A 27943-nucleotide genomic window follows, 5' to 3' on the forward strand; every position below is an offset into this window, starting at 1 on the left:
CTTGCCTTTTTTATTCAGTACCTACCCAGTGAGTTGATGTTTTCATTGAGTTGTCCACCACACCCCAAGATCTCTTCTTTGGTCAGTCACTGCTGCCTCAGACCCCACCAGCTTATACTTGAAGTTAGAGGTTTTGCCTCAGTGTTCATCACTTTACAGTTGTTTGAACTGTCTTTGCCATTTTGATGCCCATTCTCTCAGTTTGGAAAGATCCTTTTGGATCACCCAATGCTTTGTTTTTGTTTTAACCATGCTAAATAATTTGGTTTCACTGGCAAATTTGGCCACTTCACTGCTCACATCTAATTCCAGATCATTTGTGAAAAAGTTGAAAGACATTGGTTCACATTTTTTTATTCATTTGGAGTTTTTGTATGCCATCCCATTCGCATAAGCCTCAGGACAGCTTCCATACAATAAACAAACATAAAATTAGTATATATAAAAATAGTATACATAAAATATTTTATATATAAAATAAAATGGTATACACATGCAGACCCCTTTGAAACCCCACTGTTTAAATCCTTCTATTAGGAGTATTTACCATTCATTCCTACTTTTGCTTTCTGTTCTTTACCAGTTATTGATCCATAAAAGAACCTCTTCATTTATTTCATGCCTGCTAAATTTGCTCTGGAGTCTTTAGTGAGAGACTTAGTGAAAAGCCATTAGAAGTCCAAGTAAACAAATCGACTAAATCACCTCTGCCTACATCCTTACTGATACACAAAGGCTTAGTTACTCTTGTGGAAACCATGCAGATTCTTTCTCAGCAAAAAGCCTTGTCCTTCTTGATGCTTACTAATTTTACCTTAGTAATGCATTCAGTCAGTTTGTATACAACATATGACAAGCTAACAGGACTGTAATTTTCCAGGTCATTCTAGAGCCTTAAACACACACACACACACACACACACACTCTCACTCACTCACTCACTCACTCACTCACTCTGATGTTACGCTGGCCTTTCTCCTGTGGCCTGGTAGAGTCTGGTCTTGGGGACAGTGCATCTTTCTGTTGGAGGACCAGCAATTTCATAAAATTCTGTTCATTAAGAACTTTAGGGTGACTACCATCTAGGTCTGATAATTTATTAAGTTTTGGTTTAGGGTTAGGGTGATATTAAGTTTATCAATAAGCTTGAGAATGTCATCTTTTGCCACCGTTATTTGCATGAGCTCCTTCGACTTTCTTCTTGGAAATTGCTGGCCTTAACTTTACTAGCAGTATGGCTCTCCCCTCACCTCCCTTTTACATCTCTTACTGTCTGCTTGCATCTCCTTTGTACACATGTGTGTTCCCTTTTGTTTCCGTCATTTGGGCAAGAATTCTATTTTCTGAAGAAGCTTCTTCTCTCTAATAGCTTCCTTGCCACTGCTAGTTAGCCATGCTGGTGACCTTCGGATTTGGTATTACTTTCCTAATTTGTATGGAGTACCTTCTAGCCGAGCTTCTATTAGAATGGTTTAAGGAACTGCCAAGCATTTTAAGTCTCTTTATTTGCCCTTTCAGCTTCCTTTTTATCAGATCCCTCATTTTAAAGAAGTGTCCTCCTTTGAAGTCAAATGTGCAGATTCCTTTTCAGTTTTTCACTTGAACAGATGTTATATCTGATAGCACTATGGTCACTGTTTTGAATTTGTTCAACAATATTTATGTTTTGTACTAGGTCCTAACATCATTAGGGTTAAATTCAGGTTCCCTTCTCATAATTGGCTGTCTGATCAGGCTCTTGGTGTGTTAACAAAATATTGTTGGCAGCATTTTTGTTTTATTTGAAATGTTTATATCACACCCTTCCAAAAGATTTTGCAATATATCAGAATAAAAATAAAATCAATAAATTGGAAGAAGCTTACATTGTAATTATGTAATTAATAAAAAGAGTACGTAAAAGCAGCTTAAAAACAACTCCAGAAGGAGAAAAACTGTTTACAGACTTGTAATAATAATAATAATGGTTTTGCCTGGTGCTGAAAATAACGAAAGAAGTGCCAAAGAAACCTTCCTGGTGACAGCCTTCTGCAGCTAACATAACACCATGCAGAAGGCCTTCTGTTGTGCTGCCATTGCTTCTAATTAGATAATAGACAGGGGGACTCTGAAGAGCATCATAATATATGGGCAGGCTGTTATGATCATTGAGAGCACGATGCTAATGGGTAGCTTTTAAACTAAACAAACAAACAAACAAACGGCAACCCCTCAGGATGGGTATCCCGGTTCCAAGGCATTTTGGCTGTCATTGTATTGGCTGTCATTGTATATTTTAACTTATTGGTTTTATTTATTTTTGTAAGCCGCCCCGAGGCTTCGGCGAATGGGGCGGCATAAAAATGTTGTTATAAATAAATAAATAAATAGTACTGCAGAGGCATCTGCTATGGGGCAACCATTATAAGGGTGCTATAGGACTACTCTTATGGGTTCAGGAAAGAAATAATGGGTCAATAACAGGAGCACACATGCTCCCCCAAAATGCAACGAATTCAGTGTTTCTGTGCTTGCTCTTAGAAAAGTGAGCAGGATTGCAGTTGAATTGTTTTTACAAGTGAAATAAGTTAAAATGAAAAGAGGGGAAGTAAATAAACAAAATACCTGGTGGTATACAAAATATCTGTGAATGCTGACTGAAAAGATGCTCTGTGAGAAACCAGAACATTTTGCAATGGCTCTCTTAAAAATTTAAGCCGTCAGTGTTCTTCTAATCCAAAGTAAATACCTCCTACCTCTGTACAGTCTATGGGTACAGCTTGTGCACAAGGAACATCAACATCTCCTGCTGTTGTAAGCAAGGCAACTGTGGTGTGAACTTTCGAGGGTGTCCCTCAGTTTGTCTCACTTCTATTCCAGCTTGAATTTTCATTGTTGTGAGCAATAACATTGCGGGGGAGAAAGACAGCCCTGTTCCTTTGAAGGTGGAATGGATTACAGTGTCCCTGGGGCAGTTATCAACGGAGAAGTACCTGCACAGCCTGTTGGGCAAAAGAAGAAGCAAAAAGAAGCAACAAATGAAACATTAGAGCGAGACCATTGGAACAACAAGCTGGAATATGTGCTGTCCGTGGCTGGGGAAATCATTGGTTTAGGGAATGTCTGGCGTTTCCCTTATCTCTGTTACAAGAATGGTGGTGGTAAGTGCAGCTCTTGTTCTAGCAAATGACATCCGTGTGTCAAACCTCTCCATGCGAAATTCTTTTCCTACTGATTCAAGAAGCACTTAAACACTCAGATTTGCACTCTACGATGTTAACCCCAGTGAAAGTGCACTCAGTGGCAGCTCTTTTCAGCCTGCAAAGTAGTTTGCAGTGTTTACACCATTTATCATCAAAATCTTGGCTGGGGAAAGAGGGAAGGATTGGAACAAGGTGACCCAGACAGCTTCCTACCCAAGCCCAGTGCTCTTTCCCCATCCCCACACAGTGGTTTTGATGCCCTGGAGGGACCCAAGACTCAGCCAGTTACTTGCACACTTTAGTCATGAGCATCAGTGTGAGCAGGTGGTGCATCCCTGTGATCTAAGGGTCAATCCACACATGAGGTAGGATCTCCCAACTTTGAAAAAATACTAATATTATAATGCACCTGTAAAGGTCTCTGGCTTTGTACTGATGCAGTGGGAGGTGAAAGTGGAAACTATTTTAAGACAGGGAAAATGGTGCTGGGGAAAGGGTTAAATAGCTCCCACCAAGCTCTTTTACAATTTCGCACTGGAGTGGGTACTTACACATCCAACCCCCAAAAGAGGACACCAGTTTCCACAACATTTCCCTGAGTAGGTTTTAAATATAGATGCAAGTTTAGCAATCATGGTTAAAATTTAGATCTACATATGAAGTTTTCCACCATAGCCACCAAAACTGTCTAAGTGAGCCATATACCTGCTCAGTTGGTTGTCCAGGTGCAGTTGATGGGTCTCTTCTAGGTTCCTGTTCTCACCCGTCTTCATTGTTTGCCTATAAACATCTTCCATCAGAGGATTGTTCTCTGTAAATAAGACATCTGGCCACCCTGGCTGGCCCTGAAGCCTATTTTGGGCCTGTAGCAGCAGATGGTGTGCAGCTTTGAACCACCAATTATATTTTCCACAGTGCCCCAGTGCATCTAATGTAGAGTTGTTCTGGAAAATCCTGGGCAATTTGAAATGGTGGCTTATACCTGCTTGTGGCCATTGCCAGGTAAGTCCTCTGCTGGAAGGCTCTGAGGCAGAATCGGGCTGTGAAGGGCACCACCCCCTCAGTCCTGGCATGTGCATACTGCTCTTTTCTATGAAGTTGTGTTCGGGGCCAAGATGCATCCTGAATCAAGCAGATGTTTGAAATCACATGCTTAAAAGCCTCTCTGAGGGCTTTCCGAGCCAGACTGGGACCATGGCACATGTGAGGGAAGTTCACCCTTTGTCCATGTGCCATTTTCCCACAGAAAACCACCTTTCTCCCAAAGCTGCACCAAATAGTTTCAGGAGCAATCTCCCTGCTTTGGAAGTTGGGATGTTCAATTGGAGGAAATGTGAACTTCCTGTTCACCATGGTCTGATCCCCAGCTGTGCTAGCAAAGAAGCTATTTCCTTCTTAAATATGGAACCTGGCCTTTAGGGTTAGATACAGAGCAAAATTATGTGTGTTCAAACCATTCCTTCAGTCTACTGATTACCATGATACACAGCCTAATTTTATTTTTCTACAAGCAGATTGAGTCGGTTGTCCTGTATTTAAACTGTTTTATTCCCAACTGCCCTTTGCTTTAAATGTCAGCCATCGAGAAGTACTGGAGTATGTTGTGGTAGTGGGAAACCAGCATGTAGGCTGAAAGTAGACTTTGGGACCACATGATAACATCTGAGCAATTTGGCTGCCTTATTGTAGAACTAGCATGTTTTAAATGCAATGTTCATGTCCTACTGCTTAAATGAATTTGCGAGACAGTTAGGTGGCATGAATGTGCAACTTTTTACGGAAGGAGAGGGAGAAATAGGTTTCTCTATTATGAATTTTGCCTGCTGGGAATACATTTACTTCCTAGAATAAATAAAAACACTTAGCATTTGTATATTGCACCAGATGTTCAAAGTGCTTCACCAAGCATGAAACTATTGATAAGCTGTAATTGGGTACATTCGCTTCTATGGCTCCTGGCATGAATGAAGACACTGACTTCCTCTTTCACTATAGGTGTTTAATCAGCAGTGCGTATTTAAGATGATTACCATAAAGAGTCCTAAAGTGCACATTTAGACATAACTGTGATTTAAATAGGAATACAATAAATGCTGAAGGCATCTCAACATAGTGGAGAAGACAGACCCAAGTGATCTGTGGTCCTGCTGAGTTTGCTACTCTCCAGCAATTAACTGTTGATGGGCATCGTTTAGGGGAAAAGGGAAATGAGCCCTTAGAAGGGACTCATTCTTGGGAAGACAAGCAATTATCTGCTTGCACTGAGGATGTACCTCTGGAGCAAGTGGCTTGTGGTAGTGGGCAATTCAATCTTTCAAGACATAGACAGCCGGGTTTGCTATGGGTATGTAGACTGCATGTAAATTGTCTGCCTGGTGCAAATGTTTGGACAAGACATGTTACTTAGCCTTGTAGATAGTGTTTGGGTAGAGTCATTTGTCATGGTCATGCTGGTATAAAATAGGGAAATGTAGCCATGAGGTCCAAATTTAGGTAGCTGGTAGACAGCTAAAATCCAGGATGGCCAAGGTGACTTTCCCTGCAATGCTACCTGTTCAGCCTTCAGGGCCAGCAAGACAAGTGCAGCTAAGGAATAATATGTGGATGAGATGGTGGTGCAGAGAGGAGGGGTTCAGCTTTGTTAGGCACTGGGGAACATTTGAGGACAAGACAGGCTTGCCCAGGAGAGATGGCTCCACTTGAACCAAAATGGAACCAGGCTGCTGGTGCATAACATACAAGCAGGAGCAGAGCAGCTTTTAAACTCAACCCTGGCAGGAAACTGACTGCACTCGAGAACAGTTGGTCATGGAACCAACCAGAGGGGAGGTAATCCTGGATTTAAATCCTAGGTGGTACCCAAGACCTAGGAAGAGAAGTAAATGATGTTGAACTTACTAGAAATACTGACCATAGTGCAATCAGAGTTAATACACATTTAGCAGGAAGATTGCCAAAGAGATTCACCACAGTCATATTTGGGTTCTCTAAAATGAGAGAACTGGTAAGAAGAAAGTTGATAGGGAGAGTGAACCGGGTCCAATTCCTTCCAAATGCTTGCAGTTTTCTTAAAACCACAATAATAGAAGCTCAGATAGTATGTATACCACAAGTTAGGAAAGGTAGCATGAGGTTACTCACATGGTTTTTTCAACCTTATTGAAAAACTGAAACTCAATGACTCACCCTGCTCAGATGATATCCATCCTAGAGCTATATGAAATAGCTGAAATAGCATATAAAATATGGAACATGCCCCTAAGATCAGCCTCTGTATGAGAAGAATGTCCAATATAATACTAATTTTTAAAAGGGGATCCAGGAAATTACAGGCCAACCAAAGAAAAGAAGGGCAACCAAAATGGTGAAGCTGCTGGAGCAACTCCCCTGTGAGGGACAGTTACAACATCTGATACTATTTCAATTAGGAAAAATGCAAGTAAAGGGAGACAGGAAAGAGAAGTTCAAATTATGCATGGTGTGGAGAAAGTGGTTGAAAGTGACATTTTTTTCTCCATCTCCTGGATCATCTCATGAAACTGATTGGTGGGAGATTTGGGACTGATAAAAGGAAGTACTTCTTCACACAGCACATTGTTAAACTACGGAATTCACTGCCACAGGAAGTAGTGATGGCCACCAGTTTGGATGGATTTCAAAGGAGATTAGAGAAATTCATGGTGGCGGTGGTGGTGGTGGAGGTGGAGGCTAAGGCTACCAATGGCTACTAGTCTTGATGGCTTTATGCTCCCTTTAGTATCAGAGGCAGAATGTTATGAACACCAGTTGCCGGACAGCTTGGGCAGGAGGGGCAGCTGATGTACTCATACCCTGCTTGAGGGAACCTGTGGGCAGCTAGTTGGCCAGCGGATGAACAGAATGCTGGACTGGCTAGGCCCTTGGTCTAATGAAGCATGGCCTTTCTTATGTTCTGGCAACATAACACAGGCTTTTGTCACTACTTGTATGCTTTCCTGTCCAGTGTAACTAAGCATTGTTACTGGGGGAAATTCCTACTGGGTTCTATGACAATTACTCCCTTGTAAGTATGCTTAGCATTGCAGACTTAGCTATACTTTTAGAATAGGCTCTGCTAGTCAGTTTTACTGATAGTAGATACAAGAGATGGAGGAATTATTCTTTTTGAGAAATGGTCACAAAGAAAGAAATGTGCTGTGAATGGTATTTTGGATTATCATAAAAATGTACACCTGGCTTTTTACCTTACACTGATGAAGTATGCTTGCTTAGTCCTGGCTCTGGTTATTGGATCAGATGTCTTCTGACACGTGTAATCTTGACTACCATCCAGTAGCCACTTTAAAAGTATTGAGTACTTGCTCTTTTGTAGAATTTGACAACACCTGCTGTTTACTCATGTCAGAGTTTGCTATTCAATCACCCATGGTCTGCTTTAAACCAGACCTGTCCTGGATGGCCCATCAAACTTATCTTTTCCCGCCATAGCACAGTTGGAGCACCCTTCACATGCAGCCAGAATGCTAAAACTAAGGAATGCAAATTGGCAACAACCTAAGTGCTGGTGATGCCATAGGTATACTCCCATAAGTGTCCATATCATGAGTGAACCTATTTTCCACAAAGCAAATTATGTTAGGACAAAAATATCAGTATACCACCAGCTGATAGACTTTGGCATGGTAGTAAACAACCTTTTCCTCTAATCAGAGGTACTCCCTGAGGAACCTGGGAACAATTTATGTGGGTTGGAGAGAGCTGCCAGCGGTCTTCTTCTTGCCTCTGCAGGACCAAAGAACCACACGTTCTCAAACAATTTGATATAAAAAATATAATGTTAAGGAAATGTATTTATCCCAGGCTGTGCTTTTGTCACTGGTGAGATAAGTTGTAGTTGTGAGATACAGGTGTTCACCTCAACCAGTTATTTTGAAGTCAAAATTACAGTAATTGTCTTCAATAGGATTTTAAATCAAAAGAGATGTATAAAATGAATGGGTATCTTCTTCAGTTAAGGTAATGTTTAGGCTTTTATAGTATTCTAAGGAGCATGTTTCCTTCAGAATCCTTTAAAAATTCAAGAACAGAGATTTGCCACAACACCCCTTTGCCCATGTGTGTGTATCTGATCTGGAAAATAACCTAAAGACAGAAATGGGAATTATTCTCCCTGTTTTGTTTTTGGGAAAGATTTGCTTAAACCGACTTTTCACTAACCTGTGGGAGAACAGGTTCAGAGGACTTGTAACATGAAGAGTTCTTGGTGAGTAGGTTATGAACTTTGGCCTGGAATCTCTTGGATTTGCCTGCCAGGCCTACCTAAACCGCTTTCTTGTCCTGACAGCAGGAAGCAGATTAGCCAGTTAGCTACTTTCACACTGGCTTTCATTTTGCTTCTCTTTTCTTTTATGCTTGGGAATTTCATTTCTGAGGCAGGATTAAAGGGGAGAGTTCTTGTTTTTATGTTTGTGAATCCGGAATGTTCCTGAACTTGTACTTGCTTTGAGTTCCTCCTGCTTTTACAGCGCAACCCTATGCAGGCAGACTTGAGAGCAAGGGTCACTGAATCCAACGTGTGTGAACATTTTCTCCCTAGCTTTTCAACAGTCTCTCCATAGACTTCCTTCGTTGGTTCAGAAGCTGAGAGGACAGCAAGATAACTCCTTTACTCCTGGGATGGTAAAGGCAAAAGCGCCTGCCAAAGCCTGGCTTTGTGAATGACTGACTTCCTGAAGGCTTTTATGATGCCATCCTCCTGCATCATTGGCAGAACAGTACAGATGTTGTCTTCTGTGAATGCTTGTCTTCTCTTCCATGCTTTCTTACAGTTTCTTCCATCTTCTTCCTGAGTGCAGAAAATGCACTAAGGATTAAAAGAGGGACTGCTGCAGTCTACTCACACAAGGAGCTCCCTTTCAGGAAGCTCCAGTAGGATGCTGAGGTTGCTGACTTAACCTGTTTTAACCTGCTTTTCAGGGGTTGCCTCCAAACAGAGGGCTCTTAGTGCAAGCAACCAGAAATCACTGTGCAGCTGTTTTGTATCTGATTTTTCTTCTCTAAGGAAGAAAGGAAGTGTTGGGGGGAAATGCCACGAGTTTTCATTATCTGCACCCTTCAAAAATGTCTGTGAATGAGGCCAGGGAACAGTGTCAAAAGGATCTCCAGCAAAAGCAGCTGATTGTCAGGTTTGAGAAACCCAAAGCCAGACAAGAGGCTTTGCTCATTGGGCATCCTCATCAACCTTTCAATAGTCTAAAATTAAATCCATTTACTTTTCCCAAACTGTTTTGCAGGTCCACTGTCTGTTTAAGAGAGAAGGTAAGCAGGAAGGACATCACTTAGACATAAAATATTACAGAAACTGACAACCCTGTGGGCATGGAATCCTACATGGTAACTAGCGGTTCCATCAATTATTAAATGCTGCGAGATAGATTCTACCCCTTTTCCATTGCCCATCACTTTTGAGCTCCATAATGTGTACCTGAGTTTTGCTTTGAGCCACAACAGGTGTATTTATTTATTAATTCATGAGGCCTCACATCAACAGATATTATCTGGGTAGCTTATAGAGTAAAAAGAAAATAAATTACAATAATTGGAAAAGGAAAAAAACCCATAAAATATAGCATAAATGCATCCCTTCTGCAGAATAACTTAAAAACTCACTAACATGCTGAAAGCCCAAGGTTTGTTTAAGGCATCTGTACAAGAATTAACATAATGATCTTCACTTTGTGCCCAAAGGGCTATAAAGAAGGTGCCAAGCAACCTCTTGGGGCAGCTATTCCACAGTTGCTGTGCCACCACTGAGAAGACCCTTCCATCAATAAGCTATCCACTCATCCCACTTGGTGAGGACATACAGCACAGGATTTCCAAAGAGGATCTTAAGGTTTGAACAAGTAGAAATGAGAGAAGGCATTCTTGACGTAACCCGGTCCCATTACGAGCTTTATAGAGTCAGACAAGCACTTTAAAATGAGCTCAGAAACAATCTGCAGCTAGGCCCAATCATCCATGTAATCATCTTGCACCTTTTTCAAAGCAGCTGCCTTTTCTAAAGTCAACCCCATCTACAATTGTGTTACAATAACCCAGATAGAGTATTAGAGTATGGGTCATTGGTATAGATTATTAGAGTATGGATAGGTATCTCTATCCAGGTATGTAGAAACCTTATGCGTTTAGCTTATCAGTTTTACACCCCTTTAATAACTCTGGCCTCTGAAAAATATTAGAACAGAAGAGCCCTGCTGGGTCAGACCAAAAGCCATCCTTGTTCTCAGAGTGTCCAACAAGAAGCCTGAGGGAAATATATGAATATTCATAGCACATTAATATTCAAGCATTTCGGCCTGTTTGCTTCATCCGTAGCAGTAGCTGGCACAAGTTAATCAATGGAAGCGTGCAGAGGACACTGGATAGAGCTCTAATCTCTTATTTGAAGTGCAGTGACCAGAACTGTATGTATGAATGTATGTATTATATTTATATCCTATCTTTTCTTCCAAGGAGTCCAAGGCAGTATACATGAACCTCCCCTCTCCCCTTTCCCCTCACAACAGCCCTGTGCTATACTGAACGTCAGCGTCTGGCCCAAAGGAACCCAAGTGGAGATTAGAACCCAGATCTCCCAATCCAACCTTCTAACCAGTATGCCAAATTGGCTCTGTGTACTGTAATACAGTGTGGTGACACCAGAGATTTACAGAAATGCATTGCAGTATTAGCAGTTTTATTTTCAGTTCCTTTCCTAATGTTCCCCAGCCTTGTCAAATTTGCTGCTCATTGGGTTGATGATTTAATTGAACTACGCAGCACAACCACAATATCTTTCTTGGTCAGTCACTATCAGCTCAGATGCCCTCCGTGAGAGAGTTTGTGCTCCATTTTACAGAGCTTCTGAATAAATCAAATAAGCCTTTACAATCCCAAGAGCTAAGAATAAAGCACCAGCAAATGAGTTTAGAAAGCTGGTTTGAGGGGGGAATTGATGAAGGAATCAGGATGGTTTGTTGTTGTAGGCATGTATATGATGCAGGAATGCAGAAGGGATAAAAGACAGAGTGGACAGGTAGGGAAATGGAAAGGACCAACAAAGCCCCAGCTCTTATGGCCTGTGTGAATTGCCTTAAGATTGGTTTGTAGATTACCAAACTTCTGCATGTGGGATGGGCGTGAGTGCCTGTCTCACCATATAAATTCCACAGCAAAAGAAGGTCTGCTCTGCATGAGAGCCAGTGTGGCACAGTGGTTAGTTCTGGACTAAGGGCCTGGGAGGTCTGGGTTCTAGTTCCCAGCACACTGGGGAACTTTGGCCCAGTCACAGACTCTCAGCCTAACCTACCTCACAGAGTTGCTGTTGAAGGGATAGAATGAGGACCTTATAAAGCACCTTGGAGTCCTTGCAAGAGGAAAAAAGTAGGATATAAGTGCAATATCATAATAACATTGCACTTTTGGCAGAATAGATACGTAATGCTGCATGCAGGAAATGTTCAGTTTCCTATGTGGAAATATCAGTAGTAAAAGTTCTTATATATGGAATGGCCCTTACTGTTAAGGAACATTTGTCGAGTAAAAGTAAGTACCCCTTTTTAATATTTCATGAAAGGATTGCTTTTCAGAATAGCATGGAGATAATAGATTATGAAAAAAAAACACTTCACATGTGTCTGGTGCATGTTACTAAGCTACCTTTAGGGGAAACCTTAACTTTAGACTGGTTGCAATCTGGAAAACACATATTTTAAATATTTCTACTCTAAAATATGTGCATTAAGGAAGCATAATCACTATTGGGTTCCCATTACTTGCTGAAAACATTTCCTTTCATGCATATTTTCCCTGATCTGTGACACATGCCATATGCTTACCATAGCTTTTTAAGGCTGGTTTTATAATTGGCATATCTGTATTATATTGCACTGCATTTGTTCTTTGCTTGCATATTTTTTATAAAGAGAGTGGCGTATAAATTTAATTAATGAAATCAATATCTAGTTTTCCGTACACAAATAGTTCCCAGATAGAGTTTCAAAGGTAATGTAGTAAATGCTGCCAGGGTTATTGGACCCAGTATCCCAATAAGAAATCTGACCTCCTCTCACATATGCACAGTTGGAAAATATACCAGCCATGGCATATGCAAAGCAATTTCCCACATAGCAGGTTCTCTGGCTGCAAAGTGATAACGTCACTCTGTCATCATTATCCACTGACCTAAGCTGGGACCTCCACATATTTTGTGTGTGTGAGAGAGGAAAACTTGAATCCAGATTCTGAAATTTGAATCTAATGGTTTCAGTGGTGCATCGAAGCACTTCAAATTATGCACAGAAGCTTTCTTATGTCCTCTTATAGTTGCAACTACTTGTCTTGCATCAGAGATTCTCATGCTGCAGGTGCTACTTCTCAGTTTGCATGAGGGGCCATGACAAAAAGGATCTGAGCAGACATTGTGTATGAGTGAGTAAGAAAGGCAGGCAGGCAGGCAGGCAGGCAGGCAGGCAGGCAGACACAATGCAATGTTTAGGACCTCGTACTATTAATCTGAAACCTGGCAAACAATGATGAGAAGGAAGACTAGGTTCCAGCACTGCATCTTGGTTTGGAATTCTGCCTGGCATTGTTCACTGGAATTTCATATATGAGAGATATTAATATGGTCTACATGAGAATACATACAGAGACATTTGCATTAATTATATTTTAATCCCACCTTGATTCTCAATAGCTCAGAGTAACATACGTTCCCCTCCATCTTATCCTTGCAAGAATCCTGTTGAGAGTAGATTGAATTGCAGCTCTCCTCTAACCACTGAACTCTGGTGGTCCTTGTTGACTTCCCTTGTAAACCTGCAAAAGTCTGATCCTAAGCATGCTCCCCAAATGCTTTCCTTCTTTGGGACAGTTGTCATCACAGGCATGAAGAGACAAGACAACATTTCAAATTACCTGCATTTTGTCCTCTGCTTTCTTGAGAATCCCCAGGAGGTCCTCAGTGATGCATGTCTGTGCTTCTGTTTTTTGGGGTTGCCTTCATATCTGTAGGAAACACTACTCTTTGATTTAGAATCATTTTTGCACAAACCAAACAATGACAACGGCACAAAGCAATATCCTATTGAGGCCCAACATTTTGTGATGCCTGGAGTCAGGCAGTTAGTTATTCTGATGGGTAATACTCAAGAATGAATATGTAATATGGTGCAGGGGAAAGATTGAAGAATGATTAATTTCAGGCAACATTTTAGAAAAACAGCTATAATCTTAGCATATTTCAGACTAGAGTCATTATCTTTTCTAGAAATTATGTCAGCATATAACTGGGATGGTTCTTGGCCATGTAGGAAGTTCTGGGCACAGCACAGCCTGATGATCCCATTAGCCACACTCCATTGGTGGGGAGGAGAAATTTGGCTTTCATATTGACATGAACCAGAATTTCTGCTTGTCAGGGTAATACAGAAATGCGATTATCCTTTGGTGGTTGCAGTTCTCTGAATTTTGCAGTAATTTTGCAATCAAAAATTAAATCAAGATAAAGTGAATCAAATCATTCACTTCTTTGAATTTGGCAATCCAGAACTGTGTACAAAAAATGTGAACATTTGGAAAATAGCATAGAGAAAGGCAAGTGTTAGGGAAATCACCTGTTAAAAATGTGTCTATTGGGGGAAATGCATGCAAAACACATGAATTTTCATGCAAATAACAAATAAATAAATTGCAAAGCAATGCAAAAAATAGGATGCAATGAACGTGTGTTGAAATAATGTGAAAGTTATAGAAATTCACATACAGATTTGTTCATCCAGACACTCCTCCTCTGCCTGCTGTGGGAAGGAAAAGGACTCTAGCTTCTTCCCAAACAGGCAGGAGAAGCATGAGGTGAGGAAGGTGAAGGAAGCAGTAAGGGGGAAGGGAAGAGGGGGCATGGTGACTGCAATCTCTCCTGGTGCCTCAAAGCTTTAAAAAGAGTCAGAGGCACCTCCTTATGTGAAGGATCAGCAACACTAAATCTCTCTGGCTTTTCAGATGCAGACGCTCTGACTGTGACCCCTGCTTCCAAGTGGAAAGCTTGAGACAGGATGTTTTGGTTCAAGTGCTAGGACAACATAGCATAACTTACAACCTCCCTTCACTGAGCTAGAAGTGTGCTTTAAGTGTGGTGTTGAGAATGTCCAACCCCAAAGGTGACACTTATGTGATCCCATGTGTCTGCTGGTACACCTGGGCCTCTATTGACTGCTTCAGCAAGAAGTGATAGGAATTTTCTTGTTGGTCCCATGTGGTTGGCCTGAAAGAAGGCATAATGTCCTGCACTTGAAATGCAGTTATCTTTTGCAGATTTTCCACTAAGATATACAAAGGTGATGCTCAAGGCTGAGCAAAGCAACCACTTTTACTATTGAGCAGGAACTGAGGAAGTCAGTGAGAGGCCCAGCTTCCTTCCCTGCCTCCCCTCCTCTTTGATCCGTCTTTGCAAGCTTGTCCTGCCCCTTGCTGTGCCAGCCAGTTACAGACTTGGAGGAGGGAGATACTTTTAGTCCAGTTAGAGCTGAAGCCATGACTGTGAGTTAAGAAGGAATCACGCTTAATTTTTACTTTTGGTCAGTTAAAATCTGGCTTGATTTTGGAATGGGTGGAGGTATTGAAAAAAGTGCTGGCACAGGCATCCTCATCTGTTTTAAGCCCATAGACACATTTTGGAATTTGGGAAGTTGCTAAGGGCATCAGCGCACAAGGATAGTGACTCGCCAATTTGGCTTCTACCTGCATAAATTTTAGACTGTATCTTTTCATGTTTTTCTGGCATCTTTTTCTGGGTGCCTGCAGGCTGTATGTTGAGGATACTCATGGGCATCTGTAACAATGCCCAGGGATAAATGAGGCCCAGTCGACCATGTTGGGAAGCCCTGTGCCAGCACTGAAAGCCAAACAGCAGAGTCTGTACCTATCCGAACCCCAGAGTGCCATTCAGGAGAAGTCTTATCAATTGCCTTAATTCCCTCATTTTCCAGCTGAAATTGTAGTCCTGTGTAAAAAGGGTAACAGCTGCTGAATTGGCTGGTGCTACACAATAGAGACATGTAGGAATATCTTGGTTGTTTTGGTTTGGTTTTGGATGGCAAAAATATAAAATGCCATTTTATATTTGATTTTGCATGTCAGCAATTGGATGGGGCCAATCTTTACTGCTCTTGTATGCCAGCTATCAAACACTGTGAAATATGAAATACACATGCTGAGCAGTAATAGGCGGCATTCAAATGAAAGTATAAATACATGCATGCATTCATACATACAGATAACAAATATAGAGGAAGTATTTGGTAAATGATGAAGGCCCATGTGGCAAAGTGGTTGGAAATTAGGCACTCCCAAGTTGTAGTTGTGTTCGCTGAGGTAATGTCGTGCCAGTTAGACTTTCAGACCAACCTACCTCACAGGGTAGTTGTGAGGAAAAAATGGAAAAAAGGAGAACTTTGTAAGCTGCCTTGAGTTCCTTGCAAGAGGAAAGAAGTGCAATGTAATAATATTTTTTAGTCTATCTGAAGAATATTCAATGTCCACAGAGGAAAATTTTGAAGTGAATATTTTTGGGAGCAGATTTATTTCAGCTTTCAGGAGCTAGGTCTGCTTTGTGGCAAGTGTTAAGTTACTGGCTTTTTAATTCTACCCAACTTCATGATGTAAATGAAACCTAACTGTGTTTTATTCATGCATTCTAACTGTGTTTTGTTCTAAGCTTAGTATAATCTTATATGTAATAATATATATCATGTCTTATAAGAAGATCAAAGATTTGATATTTCCATTTTACTCCTAAACAAAGAAGACAATATTCCTCATAGTCTGGGTTTTCTATAAAATTCAGATTAAATCTTGACTGCCATGTGGTCTCCTTTACAGTCCTCTGTTGGAAGGGCTGTGGATGAGAGTCCTCCATTCAGAAAACTGTTCAGGGCAATCTGGCTCAAAGATAAAGCACCCTAAGGAGCGGGGGCCTGAAGTTGCCCATCCACAGATAACACCTGGAGAGCAGGTACACAGCCACAAGTGTTCCTCACCACGGTGAAATGCATTTCAATTAATTAACTATAATTAATTTATATTGCCACTTTCCCCCTCTTACAAGCAATCCAAGGCAACTTACATGGTCCTTGTTCTCTCCATTTTACTTTCCTAACATTCCTATGAATTAAGTTAGGCTAGGAATCAAAGGCTGACCTGAAGTCTTTGAGCTTCATGGCCATGTGGAACTAGAACCTGGGTCTCCCAAGCCTAAGTCCAACACTCTAACCACTAGACCACACTGGCCCTCCAATTCTTTAGGAATATTCCTATTGCATTTTGTTTTGTTTGCAAATCCTGCATCTTTTTCTGACCTCTTTTTAGTCACATGTAAGATAAGGGCCAGTGGGGACCTTGTGTGCCCTTGCTGGAGGGCATTAAACCACTAGGGGCTTGCTCTGCCTTCATATTTTGTTGTCAGGGTCCTGGTGAAGAAGTGTGACACCACTGCTAGGCAAAGCCAAAAAGTGGTGGCCAAATCCTCTCCAATATTTGGGCTTTCAGGCTCAAATCTGCCTGCTGCTTACTCCTTCCAGGTTTCCCAGTTGTTGCAAAATGGCAGTGCTGGGGTTGTGGCTGTGGCTGTGGCATGGCTTTCACAGGTAGCCAGTCTGGCTGGGTGGCGAGTTGGGAAAATAAAGAGAGGTAGAGCATGTCCTTATGAGGGGTGTTTTGGAGTTTTGCATCTACAGAGTGCTCTGCAAACCAGCAAGCCTCCATTTGCTCAGTCATGGTCCCTCTCCCTCATCTGGAAGACTACAGTAGAAATACTGGAAACTCTACTTCATAGATCTGCTGTAAATGTTGCCAAGTATGCAAAGTGCTTTGAACCCTCCAGAGTGCTACATAGGTACTCAGTATTGCTATTAGCAGCAATGGGATTGAACAAAAGGGGTTCAAAACTGTAGAAGGCATGCAATCTTCTGCTTGATTTCCACCAACACTGTATTAATTTTATTATTATCATTAAACACTTTTGTTTTGTTTTGTTTTGTTTGTATAGAAGGCTGTGATCCTGTACCTACTTATTTGGAGGGAAGCCCAATTGAACTGAACTGAGCTTTCTTCTGAATAGACACGAATAGGATTGTACTATACATGCCCTCAAGAGCAACATCATGTTAGAGTCTCATTTTAGAAGTCTGTCAGTATAATGCATTCATGTGTTTCTGAATTTGCAGGTGCCTTCTTCATACCCTACCTCATCTTCCTTTTCACCTGTGGGATCCCAGTGTTCTTTCTAGAGACAGCACTTGGGCAGTATACCAGCCAGGGAGGGGTTACTTCCTGGCGGAGGTTGTGCCCTCTGTTTGAAGGTAAGTTGGATGTGATGGGACCAGCCCATTGAGCTGAAAGCTTGAATCAGATTTCTTAGAATGGGAGAAATGGGTTGTATCCAGTGTGAGTCTAATTTAACTTTCATTGACTAACAAGGGATACAACCCAGTTTTATGAGAAACAAACCAAGCTTCTTTCTCTCTGGCTAGGTTCAGACAATAAAAGAAGCCATGGTGGTTTTCTGCTGTGGTGATTTTTTGCCATTGTTGGTCTGTTTTGTTGTCTGAAGTCAGCCATGATATTTCATCATGCTGAGTTTGGCCTTTAGAACCAGGATAAGAAACAATAGTTTATCCCTGGTTTCTGCATGCCACCATGGCTTGTCTGAACTCAGGATTATGCTTTTCAATGGCCCTAGTGTGCAACTGCCTCAGGGTCCCCAGGAAAGAGCAGCAACTGCAAGAATTGCTCCTGCCATCCAGCCTCCATAAGGCAGGAGCAGGTGACAAAGGCAGAGAGTGGAGCACCTTGGAATTGAATTTCAGGCATGATGGTTGATGGGATATGAGCCAACAGTAGGACTGTGCAGGGAGAATGGAAACCACAATAACATAACAGTTATGTTGAGCAGATCAACATAATTGTCTATTGAGTAGATCATAGTAATAAAACTCCAACCATGATAACCAAGCAGGCTTGCTGGTTGGGTTGTGTGGGTCCAAGGCTCTGTGTTAGGAAGAAACCAGACATGACATCAAACGCTTCAAAACATGGAAACACTTAATAGTCTGACCTCTTGTTCTTTGGATTGCCCTGAAGGCCCCTGCAAATCAGGATTTTGATCTTGGTGCACAGAAAAGGGGGCTTTAAGTCTTTTCTTGTATGCCGTTGTCCAGAGAAAGATTGCTCACCTACGTACACTGCTATGAGTCCCAGGAGAGTTCCTTCTGTTGGTGCCCTGCTGCTGTTTGAGGTTTTATTTGCTGTTCTCATTGTTTTAACTGCCTCTTTTGTTTGTTTAATGCTTTTGAGTGTGTTCAGGTGTTATACCTGAATGTTTTCTATTGCTCTTGATGGATTAATGAGACTTGCAATCTTGAAAATGCTTAATTAATAGATGGGATCTATATATTTTTTAAAAAATGTAAGCTGAGTGACATGCTTGTCCAGCCTTCTCCAAACTGGTGTTCTCCAGGAGAGTTGGACTACAACTCTCGGCACCCCATCATACTGGGCAGTCATGGTGAGAGTCATGCTACAGGTTGACTTAGGGATGTGTGAGTTGTACTTAAAACATCCTGAGGGCACCAGGTTGGGGGAGACTGTTTTAGCTCTTGTCTATTTTAGCTCTTTGTGGGACATGTATTTGTGGATGCTACTGAACAGTGAGTGAATAGAGTGTCATGACTGGGAAACCCAAGGTAAAGCTTGCAGTGGACTGTATTAGATGTTAGTCCTGCCTAGAGTATACCCACTGAAATGAATGGGCTTAAGATAGATTGACATTCTATGAGCCCTGGTACTGTGTGATCCTGAATTTATAGGGGCTTAATAAGAGTTTCCAGTACTCTGGTTTGTGTGGGAAATGTGACTGTTTTAAAGAGAATGCATATGGAGTTCTGTATATTGAAGTGGGAGTGATAAAACAGGCAGGAATTATTTGTGGAATTGGAACCAATCGACTGTCAGAGATGAGGTGCTTAGGAGAGGCTAAGGCAGTGGTCACATTCATCTCTTTTATAAATCAAGATAAGCTTCTGCAATAGGGAAAGAAGGAGCTGACCACTCTGTGACAGAATGTCCTTTGGATTACAGAAGCCTAGAAGTATAGCTGTAATTTCATGTGCAGCTGGAAACAAAATCAAAACAACTGTGTGCAGCTGAAACACGCATGCCTGTAAGCACCCCAGGTGTCATTAGTCTGACTTGCACAAATCCGCTTTGCTCAGAAAGTTAAACACACATAACTGAGTAAAATCTAGCAGAGATGGACTTGAAGTGATTACAAGTAAAGCTCTGACAGTTTCAACTTGGATTTCATTTCTGCCACAAATTTCAAGAGGAACAGAAATAAACTCAAATCACCAGTCTTAAGACCTAGTTGCAGAAAACTGATATGAGTATGATGGAGCAGGCTAAGCTTTCCCAGCCTGCTAAACAAATATGGCCCACATGTTGTCCAAAGTCCAAATTCACCCTTCTTCTGAAGTTTAACATACCAGACGATAAGATAACTACCTACTGTGTTGCTATGGCCATTTCTAGTGTTCCTCCCCCACAGGTGTTAAACCCCTGATAGGTAAGTACACATTTATAAGAAAGGCTGAGCTGCGGTTCAAAATGACAGTCCCATACTGAGTTTCCACTACCCCAGAACACATATTCTCACATCATGATATGGTTCATTTTCCCATCCTTGCTGCGCAGAATTGTCAGCTGCTGCCCAGGATGGGAAAATATTCCGCATGACATGGGGTTCTGTGAACATTATGGGGAGAAACAAGGAGAATGCCACGCAGCTGCCAGTTTTATCATGCACAGTTCTGCTATGAAGAGCCCTGCAGAGTCCTGCATGTCTGACTTCCTTGTCTATTCTACACAAACAATTTTTCTGGGATGCAAAACAAGTTGTTGCTTCCTTTTAGTGATTTAACTTCCTACCAAGTTGACCTTTCGAATGGACTCTGCCATACTTGTCTTATGAATTTTGTATTAATGTAATGTATTTTGTATTCGATGTTGTAAGCCGCCCCGAGGCCTTGGCAAGGGGCGGCATAGAAATGTTTTAATAAATAAATGAATGAATGAATGAATGAATGAATGAATGAAGGCTGCAAGCGTTTCAGATTAACAATGCTAGACAGAAAGTGTTGGGTGGGCTTTACTTCCAAATGTTTTTCAGCCTAAGATGAGTCTAAGCATCAGTCTATGTCAGTGCCAGGTAACTTATGGGCACTGAGCATATACATAAACTCTGAAATGGAGTGCATATATCTAAGTTAAAGTGTCTACAGAATGGATTACAACTTCCAATCTTAATGGAGCATGCTTTACACATAGGACAGATTCAGAGTATTCCTCAAGAATTTAGATTTTAGAATGTTTCTGCTGAGCCAATCTGTATTTCCAGGAATATTTGCAGTTAGTATCTCCCAGGGTAGGCAGCATGAAGCCCTGGGTCCTGGACACTTTCTTTGGTGCCCAGCAAGATGTCTTACTTTCTTAATTTCTTACTGGCATCTGGGATCACTCCAGAGCAAACTGAGAGCCTCTGGCTGCTCCCATCTTCGTTTTCCATGAATCCCTAAAGGCTGCTCATGGGTCTCAGTCATTGTTAAAATCAAGATGGCTGCAGGCTGCTCTTCCATCTTTAGCCATGCTCATTTTGTTGTGCACATAATAGGTTCTCAAAGCACCAAAGTGCTCACAGTCTCAAAAAGATTTCCTACCCCAATTTACATAATCCCTCCTATAGACTAAACTGATGATGTCTGATTTTACTGTTAGAGAGATGGGTATGTGCATGGTCATTTTCTGTAATTTGTACTCATAGGATTTATCTTGGAGGTTTGTATGTCATAGTAACCCAACCTAGCAATAAGTCACAGTAGTCGGTAGCTTTCCAAACAACCAGTTATGCACCTGACAGATCATTCTCACCTTGAGTTTTTCTTCCTCTTTTTCCCCTTCAGTCCCCCAGGACACTTGGGACCTGAAGCTGCTTTATCTTCTCACCCCTTTTTCGTTTACTGTAGCTTTCCCCTCCTTTCCTGTTTTTCCTTTGGAGAGCACAAATAGTCCCTCCAAAGGGCCCAAGTGACACACTGAAGAAAGGTGATTGGCCATTGTCCTTGTAAAAAGGAATTTCTAGAGCCCCAAATGCTGCAAATAAGCAGTGTGCATACTTCCCTGATCAAACCACCCAATCTATCAGGTCGGATGAGATCAGATGTCCAGATTTGGATGGCATGGCAAGATATCATGGGTTGAACAACCCCTACAACAGCCCATGGGTTCTTAGGATGGCTTGCTGGAAAGCATACTACATACAAGCTATCCTGTGGGAAGCTGTCTGGATTGAGACAATACAAGTTATTGTTAGTTTTTATCTCAGGTGAACCAAATTTATCTTTTTCAGGGTTCTCCACAGGCGCCCTTAGAAATACAGACCCCTGATGTATCTTGGTCAGGGCCCAAATGTGACATTCAACATTCTGAGACTTTGTTTTTTCTCTCCATATAGGGAAGTCTGACAGCCAGTATAGAGGCAAAACTGCAATATCACCAGCGATCTGTGTGGGGCTCTGGCTGTTGATTGCTTGTGGAACAGTATGCAAGTGAAGGAATAGTTTGGGCAGTAGCCACCTAAACTAGTGATGTTAAGGAGTAGCTATGCCAATGGAGATACCATGTTTTATTGATTTGGTGATACGGTATGAGATAGGCTATCAGTTGATATGTGACCAATGTGACTGTCATATGGAGGAGGCTGTCAATGACTACTAGTCCTGATAGCCACATATTCTGCGTCAGAGGCCATGTGCTTATGAGCACCAGTTCCAAGGAAACATCAGTGGGGGTTCTGTTGTGCTTGTGTTTCTCAGGGACAGCTGGTTAGCCACTGTGTGAATGGAGAGCTGGACTAGATGGCCCTTAGCCTTGCTCTGCTACTCCAGTTTCTTAATCAGTGATTACTCTTGGCAGCTCATCTGGGGCACACTGTCCTACTAGCCAGGGGAACTCTGTAAATTTGTCACTAGTGGGACTGCTGTCCACAGGAGATAGTGTGGCTCCAAACTGAGGTATTCTGGGGGCAAGAGAGGTGCAGCCTTGGATCTACTGGATTCAGAGCTCCTTGTTTAGGGGAGAAACTGAAGGACTTTTCCTTTATTCTTGGGTCAGTGTGCTTAATTCCCCTCCTATTGGAATCAACAAGGGGAATTTTAAAATGGCACATCTGCATGGGAAAGATGAGTGAACCCCCCTCCTTCATGCACAACCTGGCTTTGCTGATGCAGACTGTCAGGACTTTGGAAGCCATGGAGGATCTGCCGGTTTGTGCAGGATTGTCCCCCCATCCAGCCCCACTGCCAGCTGCTATCAGGACTGCTCTGCTGCACCAGTTGCTTGGTGAATATCTGTTCCAGGAAGGTTTGTTAGTACATCTAGGAGCACAGCTGCATGCATGCAAAATGAACTGCACTATGACAGTTGGGTACTGTCAGTTGAGTTGTGTTTTGTTTTATCAGTGATAAAGTAGCAGATCCAAACAATAGTCTAGGGCATTTGCTAGTACACCCACTCCAGGTGAGTGGAGTAGCGCAGAGGTTGGCAACAGTAATGTACTGCAAAAGGTGACAGTCCTAGGGCCACTTTGCAAAATGAATGTTGACAGTCACCTAAGTGTGAATGACAGCACTTAAGTATGTTTATCTCAAAGAGCATGGAAATAGAAATCTGTTTTCATGCATTTACAACATTCAGCCAAGATTGTTAGCATTCAGGTGTAGATGTCAATGCTCACAGCAAAGTCACATTTGCTGTGACTTCATCAGGTTCTCCTACATTGCCACTGTTCCAAAAGAAGGAGTGGTGGGGAGGGGAGAAAATCTGCAGATGTTTTGGAGTTCAGCTCCCAGCATCCCTGATTATTAGTCATGCTGGCAGGGACTTCTGGGGGCTGAGGTCCCAAGTACCTGCAAATTTGCTTGCTTTAGAGGCACCATGGGCCTTGCTATGTGAGCCCTTTCCCCTCACAGTGTGAAACCAGTGAATTTGCTATTGCACCTCATGTCTTACTAAGGTACTGTGTCATGAAGGCAACAGGGCCAGGGTGTAGAATCTCAGAGTAAAAAAATAATAAAAATTAAATGGTGATGCAAAACAGAGGTTGTTCATCAGCTGAAAGGCAATGTCAGAGGTCTATGATGGGGGAAGGGGAGAAAGTTTGCTAAACTGATTGCAAGAAAAGTCCTGTCAGGCTGGCCAACACAGTACAAATGTAGTGCTGGCCAGCATGGGGTGCATGTTAATCACAGCTTTTTTATTGTTTGTGGATTCTGTAAATTGCACTTTCAGGTTTAATTTTTATTAATCAGTTTATGTTGGCTTTAAATCAAAAGCTTCCTTCCACTCTGCTAGATCAACATTCAGAAAAAAGGGACATAATGGAACTGGGGCATTAAAATAAGGGATGTGTATTACGCATTGTGAAAGTGTAAAGGAGTGACTGAATAGGGGTTTCTATTTATTTTTCTATAGAACTGCAATGTTCTAGGAAGAATAAATGATTCCTGTCAAATGTAACTGAGGTAGAAAGGCTGTGAATGGCAGAGGGAAAATTAAAAAAGAAAGTGGAAAGGGAACTGAGAAGACTTAACAAAATAAGTCTCTGTACTTTGTACAAGCAAGTAAAAAGAAAAAGAATAATTGGGATTGTAAAAAGGAATGTCAAAACATCTTGCAATGATGGCAAAGGCAAACTGCATTCTATGGGAACTGGTTATGTCTCCCATTCTTATATAAAAGTTTGCTGCCGTCTTCTAGGATAAAATGGTTGCAACCTCTGATTTCTTGTATGAATAATTCAGAGCAGCTTTCTCCCACCTGCTGCCCTCCAGATGCATTGGAATTCAACTCCCATCACTCCCAGCCAGCATTGGAACATCAAGTTGAGGAAAGCTGACTTAGGGTTGCTCAGACTTTGGAACAAATGGAAAATGAGGCAAAAGGTCCCTTGGTAATTAGGGGCACTTGGTAGATTTCTGTTTTGTTCAAAGGTGAGTTGCTGTGGTTGTTGGTTCAGATGCACACAGAATCATGACTGACTGCAGGCCAAAGCAAATGGCTGTGCCTTAAACATGTTGAAATGCTTTACCCATTTAAAAAGAGGTTTTTCATTGCAATCGGCAGTATCTCCATCTGATATAGCTGACTTTTATGCAGTGCTTCTCAAACCATGGGTTGCAGTCTTCAAGTGGACCTTGATATGTTCCTAGACGGGTAGTACAATGTAGACACTTTTCTCCCCATTTCCAGGTTATTTTTTCCCACTGTACAGACTGCACATCCTTAAAGTTCTGCATCCCTTTAAGAGACAGACCTGCTCCTTCAGTTGCTGCATGTCATATGGAACAAATCAGTGGAAATTGCAAAAAGGAGATCATTGCCCTGGCCAGTTCTGGAAATGGCAGAGAGGTGTAATGACAGTATTGGCAGAGAGGTGTAATGACAGTATTGGATATGCAGAAATGAAAAACAAAATGCAGATTGGTCTGGTGTTAAAAGTAGCAATTTCCTGTGTGTTTTCTCTTGTGGAGGGAGAAAGTAAATTTTGAAAGGCTGAGTAACTTGACAGGTGGGACCCACTTCAAAGACATTTTAAAAATACTGCTTTGGTGTAATAATTTATTTTTAAGCCCGTGGTTTTTGTTCACTGTGTTTCTTCTCTCTCTCGGCAGGAATTGGTTATGCTTCCCAGGTTATCGTTGTACTGCTTAATTTCTATTACATCATTGTCCTCGCTTGGGCCTTGTTTTACCTCTTCAGTTCGTTCACCATAAATCTTCCATGGGGCAGTTGTGACCATGATTGGAACACAGGTAACCTGGCATCTACCTTCTGCCTTTTTGCAAGACATCGAGTTGGCCTTCCCAATCTGGGCCCCCCAGAGGTGCTGGTTTGCACTTGACAGCCATCGGAAAACTGACCCCCTCACAGCAGAGGTGGTGGTTGAAGCCCCAGATGTCTGGGAGGTCCTCTGCTCACCATCCTGTTGTCCATGGGTGCTTGCTAATATAAGAGGCCCTCATGATCTTTGTTGCATCTAATTCCTCTGACTGAGCTGGCTTTTGCCTCCCCTCCTCATTCTTTTCTGGAATCAAATACTGTCCTTGTCCCAATTCAAACATCCCTCTTTTATAAATAGAGATGCTCTTAAGAAACAGGTTCCTTTACAGATTTTAGGCCATATGTAAATTAGCATCATACACATTTGCTGCATTTTTTGTGTCCTGTGGGTCTGATCCTCAGATCTTTTTGGTTTCTAACATAGATTTAGGGCTGCCTAATGTTATTGCTGGGCTTGTTAGAGGGTGGTGCTTTAGCTGCACATTGTGGGTATGTCCGGTTGTCTGCATTCAGTCTCTGTTGCTTGTCTTGCAGAGAACTGTGTGGAATTCCAGAAGGCAAATTCTTCTCTAAACATAACGGGGGAAAATGCCACCTCACCTGTCATTGAGTTCTGGGAGTAAGTGAAGATATTTCTTTCCCAGCCCCCTGCCCTCTTTAGGAGCTTCACTTTTCCAAGTAATGAGAACCAGCCACATAAGTGGCTACTGGATGTGCTCACACTAATTCTGCCTGTAGTTAATCCTGGCATCTCAGGTCACAGTCCCTGGGAAAGCTCTCTGTATCTGAAGAGTTGCTGAACAATTGCTCCTCAGTAAGGACCATGCTGAGGAATGTTCTGAATAGATTTCCTCTCATGTTCAGAGGAGTTTGTGTTCTGAATACATCCCCTCTTATTGTTCAGGGGTGTGTACAAAGAGGAGACAGCAGGTTGAGGTGAGGAAGGAAGGGAGGCATGCAGGATTGGGCTCTGGAGGCATCTGGTTGTCTTCCTGGAGATCTGCTGTGGGAACAATAGATTGCTTACCACTTCTCAGATGGTTTAAGTAAGCACCTCCATCTTTTTGTAAATACATGCAAACATTATGAAACTCCAGCAAGCCTCCAGTGACCACCCTCAAAACAAAATGAAATCTGGCTAGGGCACTGCACCTCTGGAACCTCAGAATTTGGGGTGCATGGAACTCTTCTTCCACTTTGCAACAGCAGTCTGTTTCTACAGCATCCTTCTCCAACTTGGTGTCCTTCAGAAGTTTTGGATTACAACTCTCGCCATCTACAGATACGTGTATCATGCCAAATGGTCCCAAAGAGTCCCAAACAATTGGAGAAGGCTGCTCTAGATGGACAGGTAGGGACAAGCAAACCAAGGGACGCTTGTCTTTGTCATGGAATGGCTTCTCTTGAGGGCTGAGGCCAGTCTGCATCGTGGTCCCCCAACAGTGTTGGGGGATGGCAGCACATGCTCCCCCCCCCCCCGCACCAAAACACCAGCAGTGGTGGCTGAGAAATCTCTTGCTGGCCTTGACTTCTCAGGCCCCTCGGCCCTGGCTCTTTATGGTGTGTCCTGGGACCTGAGATGGAGGCTAAACCCTTGGCACTTTGGGCTAAATCCTGAGACCTAGCACAATGAGCCATTGTGTGAAAATAGCACGTCCATTCAGGGACTCAGCATTATTATTATTACTGAGATCTTAGTGAACCTGAAAGAAATCAGGCTGGGCCTGCTTCTTCTACAGGAGGAGAGTCCTAAAGATTTCTGATGGCATAGAACATCTGGGCACCATCCGATGGGAGCTGGCGCTCTGCCTCCTCCTTGCCTGGATCATCTGCTACTTCTGCATCTGGAAGGGAGTCAAGTCCACTGGCAAGGTGAGCATCTTTTTCTCCCACTCCAGTTACAAGTCAGGCTACTTGAAACCCTTTGAATTGGTACACTATACTAGAGAACCTTTTTTTTTTTTTCTTATGAAGGGCCATTGACCTATGACAGGTGTGAAGAACCACTTCTAGCCTGAGTTTTGATTTTGGTTTTGGAGAAGCTCTCAGGGGCTCCTCTTCAACAGTCCGTAGAACCAAAATACCAGCCTCTTAAAGCACTGACTGCCACTGATTCAGCCTAGGAGAGGCAATTCCATATTTTAGACTGAAAAAATATGTGAAAAAGCCAAGAAATCATCAAATGAGCAACTGTTGGGGAAAGGGGAAGTGGTGGCCATAAAAGGACCATTTGGGGGACCGTGGAAGACTGGGTTTGGCTTCCAGATTTGATCCCTGCCTATGGGAAGCATCAGTTGGGGACTGTAGCAGATGAGCAGAAAGTATAGTTGTATCTGTGTAGGGTTGCACAACTGTCTTTCCATGTCACAGGCAGAAATTTAACTGGGGCAGCTTTTTCCTCAGTGCTTAGGCAGAATGTCGATACAGGGCAAAAAGCTTCTAGCAGCAAATGATGGTTTCCAGCTGGATCCTTAGAAAGATGGCCTCTGTATATACATTTTCCCCAGACACCCGTTACCCATCTCACTGCCCTGCTAAAATGTCACTTGGATCTTGAACAGATTGGTGGTGTAAGTTCTGTAACTGATGTGACACTCCAGCCATCCTGACAACTTTCCATGGATCAGCCATGGTGTACCTTAGCATCCTGCAACAGCAGGGGGTTGGACCCTATGGCCTTCATGGCCCCTTCCAAATCTACTATACTATGATTCTATGAGTCTTATGTTATTTAGAGAGCATTTGCTATAGAAAAGTCAGGCAGGAAGTAGATAGAGAAATTAGTAGATATT

The 27943-nt window shown here is 42.3% G+C and overlaps 1 protein-coding gene across 2 annotated transcripts in view; it reads left to right on the forward strand.

Moving 5' to 3' along the window:
• Window positions 1-27943, forward strand: part of LOC123016538 (sodium- and chloride-dependent GABA transporter 2-like) — an 84497-nt gene that overhangs the window by 15247 nt on the left and 41307 nt on the right. For both annotated transcript variants that reach the window (XM_044417049.1, XM_044417050.1), the window contains exons 2-6: window positions 2860-3140; window positions 17426-17560; window positions 24983-25123; window positions 25686-25770; window positions 26891-27023. In XM_044417049.1, the coding sequence (XP_044272984.1) occupies window positions 2930-3140; window positions 17426-17560; window positions 24983-25123; window positions 25686-25770; window positions 26891-27023 (705 nt within the window). In that variant the 5' untranslated portion in view covers window positions 2860-2929. The remainder of the gene's footprint in view (window positions 1-2859; window positions 3141-17425; window positions 17561-24982; window positions 25124-25685; window positions 25771-26890; window positions 27024-27943) is intronic.

The sequence above is a fragment of the Varanus komodoensis genome, unplaced genomic scaffold, assembly GCF_004798865.1.
Source record: "Varanus komodoensis strain SLA01 unplaced genomic scaffold, ASM479886v1 scaffold85, whole genome shotgun sequence".
Classification (NCBI taxonomy): Eukaryota; Metazoa; Chordata; class Lepidosauria; order Squamata; family Varanidae; genus Varanus; species Varanus komodoensis.